General features: G+C 47.5%; 1 protein-coding gene across 1 annotated transcript in view; it reads left to right on the forward strand.

Moving 5' to 3' along the window:
* LOC105566702 overlaps positions 1 to 3185 on the forward strand; it is a 20341-nt gene extending 17156 nt beyond the window's left edge. The window contains exon 4 of the mRNA XM_012020910.1: positions 138 to 3185. Within this exon, the coding sequence (XP_011876300.1) occupies positions 138 to 295 (158 nt within the window). The 3' untranslated portion in view covers positions 296 to 3185. The remainder of the gene's footprint in view (positions 1 to 137) is intronic.

Genomic DNA, 3185 nt, shown 5'->3' on the forward strand with positions numbered 1-3185 from the left:
CTATTTGTGGTATCTCTCTAAATCTGTGCGACAATTTCGAAATTTTAGTACCCTCCTCCCTTTGCTCGGGCACATAGGCCACGACAAGATAGCGATCTAAGTCATAAAATTCTCTCTCTCTCTGATTCTCTCCCTAGAGAAACCCGTGGCCCTTCACAATCCTGGGAACAAAATCAATCGGAACAACGGAACACGGAGGATGCACCGATGGAGCAGCAACAGAGACCGACAGTCGTCCTACTTCCGCAACGGTTTCAGATTTCTCTGCTGCGCCGCGAGCACTAATTACGTTTAACGTACATATAATTCATCTCGACTCATTAAAACGTAATATAGTTTCCGATTATGTGAATAATTAATACGCACCGATATATTTTCGCAGTGATTTCAACTAGCTTAAATTCCCTAAAGTAGCGTTAAACAGGAATCGGACGGCGCTTCGGCGCTCGTGAACGAATCGCGGCGGAGAGTTCCCGTTTATGAAAGTGTCCCCGTAAGAGAGAGGCGTACAATAGTTTGGCAATTTATTTTCGAGGCAAAGTCCTCAAAGTCCCTTCACCTTCGACGAAACTTTAATAAATCGCGCCTTCATCCACCGTAATTTCTCAAAGTAGTTTCCGCGTCATTAATATACGTCTCCCTTGGGATACTCTTTACGAAAGACAGCGGATAAAGGAACGTCGCGACGATAACGTAAGGGAGATACACCTGGAGGCCTAACCGAAAGGCCTAAACCCGGTGGCCGCTTGACAGACATCCTTGGAACAAATTTTTAACGCACGTATAATAGCCGGTGACAATCAAAGTAGAGAAGCCCGAGACGCCGATCAAATTATTAACCAGTCGCGCCGCGACGGATACGGGACGACGGAAACGGATGAGAACAAAAGGAGGGGGAGAGGGTGGGGAATTTCAGCACCTTTTTCGTCTCTCAGCAAAAATTCTAGTGGCACTCGATACCGCTCCCATTTTTTGGGGAGGGTGAGGGGACGTCCCTCTGTAGACGCCCCGAAGAACTCGCTGTCCCGTTAAATTTCCAAGTCGCGGACAAAAGGACCAGCGGCGGCGGTGTCGAGGAGCCCTTTTATTCAAGTCCACTCCACGATCGTTTCATCAATCCCGCTACGATTGCTCGGATATCCGACTCGGGGATTTTTTTCCCCCGAAAAGAATTCGCGATTCTCTTGGCGCGGCTAACCAATTCTCTCTCGTTTAGGAACTATCGTTTTCGTGTCAAACTTAATCGAGGGTCGTAATCAAAACTAGCTTGTAATCTCCGATCCCTAAGAATCCCGACGGATGATACCTAGTGAGACGAGCGCGCGTTCGAGCACATATATCGTCGGAGTTAACGCGTCGTCTGTGTCTGTGTTAAAAGCGAGTAGATTGTACGTTGTGGAGCAATTATAATATTCTAGCGTATTTACAAGTGAGTGGACCAACCTCGATCTATTTATAATGCGCGACGGGCGCGCACGCATTGTAGCCGTAGGTACGCGCGTTTCGCATCTCTCATACATATACATATGTATATGGAGAGTGTCTACAAAGCAATACGTAGGAGTACACACGCAGAGAAGCGTTGCGCCAAGAATATACATATATATATACTTATATACTTATATACACATATGTATGTATACATATATATGTGTATGTACGTATGTATGTTGAACGAATATAGATTTAGCCGCGCACGCCCGTTCATACATTTCTCTCGCATGTATGAAGCTACACAGCCGGAAGCGCAATCGTTATCTCGTGACTTTAACCCTAAACAGTAACGGCATCGCTGCAAGAAGACCGAAGGGGTAGGGAAATAAAAGAAAATTGAGAAAGAGCTCCCCTTGTCCGGCTCTCGAGCTCCGATCGGCAGTTTGTTCTCGGAAGATCGCTCCTCGCGCGCATTAACTCGCGGCGATGAATCCAGACGCGATACACCGCGGTGCAAAAGGGGGATATTTTTGTATTTTCGCACAAACGGAGCGTTACTGTTTCGGGTTAACAGCGATGCTGCGTGCGACCAGCCAGCGGGCGTCTGTGAGGAGACAAAACTAAAAAAAAAAAAGAGCGGGGAGGAGGAAGAAAAAGGAGAGAGTATCGATCTCTCGATCGATACTCATGAGAGCGTCAAACATACATTTACGACCGCAATAACATAATTGTAACAGATACGAGATATTTTGTTACTTTCCCTTTTCATCCGCGGAACGTTCTGGTATACTTTAAAGAGAGGGGGGAAAAAAGCAAAACGCGATCGCGCGAAACTTCGGGTACTTTCGTTTAATCGTTACGTTCTCACGGAAGGGGGATCATACGTGATATCTCGAACGTGCCATTGTAACGCGATTTGAATTGTTACGTATGCAAATTAGAGTAAGACCGTACTCGTGTTATGCGCAACAGGAGAGAGAGAGAGCGACTATTTTATACGAGCGTTGCGCGGAATGGTGGAAAAGCACTCGCGACGGAAATGACCATATCCCGTTCTGCTCCTATTCCAAGCGCGCGAGATTGTACGTTCGATTCAATTACACATATCAATCGTGATCGGGATCGGGGAAGAGGGGGGAAGAAAGAGAGAGAGAGAGAGAGAGAGGGGGGAGGGGGGACGATCCGGCGACCTGATCGAATCGTTTACTTAATAATCGCTAGCCTCGGGACGTCGGATGTGGAACAACGATCGAACTCGAATCGCTCTGCCTCTCGACTCGAGAGGAGGCTAAACGTCGCCCGAATCGGCAGATCCGTTCCGCCGACGTTATTTATCGTCAAATGACGTTTCTCGACGACGCGTCGACGCCGAGATGACGATAAATAACGGCCAGGCTCGCTACCCCCGGGGCTCACCTCTCGAGTCGGCGATTCGACCGTCTCCGCGTTCCTTCAGTCCTGTCGCGGTACATAAAAAACAAAAAGGGGACCGAAACTATACTCGAATATATTTCACTTCGTCGAATTTTACGTTGAGGGAACACTTAATGAAGATAGAGGGGAGGAAAAAAAAGAAGAGGAGGTATATTAGCGCTGACATGTCGTATTTTTAGGCGGTAGAGAGAAGAAGAGAGGTGCGAGCGCGTCTCGGCAGCCCCCGAGTTACAATACACCGCGGGGCTCGCGCAACTGGCGCGAATAGCGAAATCAAATTAAGATGAAATATAATGTATCACGTTGACGAAATAAAT

This window comes from Vollenhovia emeryi, unplaced genomic scaffold (genome assembly GCF_000949405.1).
Source record: "Vollenhovia emeryi isolate VEMERY1.0 unplaced genomic scaffold, V.emery_V1.0 DF939143.1, whole genome shotgun sequence".
NCBI lineage: Eukaryota > Metazoa > Arthropoda > Insecta > Hymenoptera > Formicidae > Vollenhovia > Vollenhovia emeryi.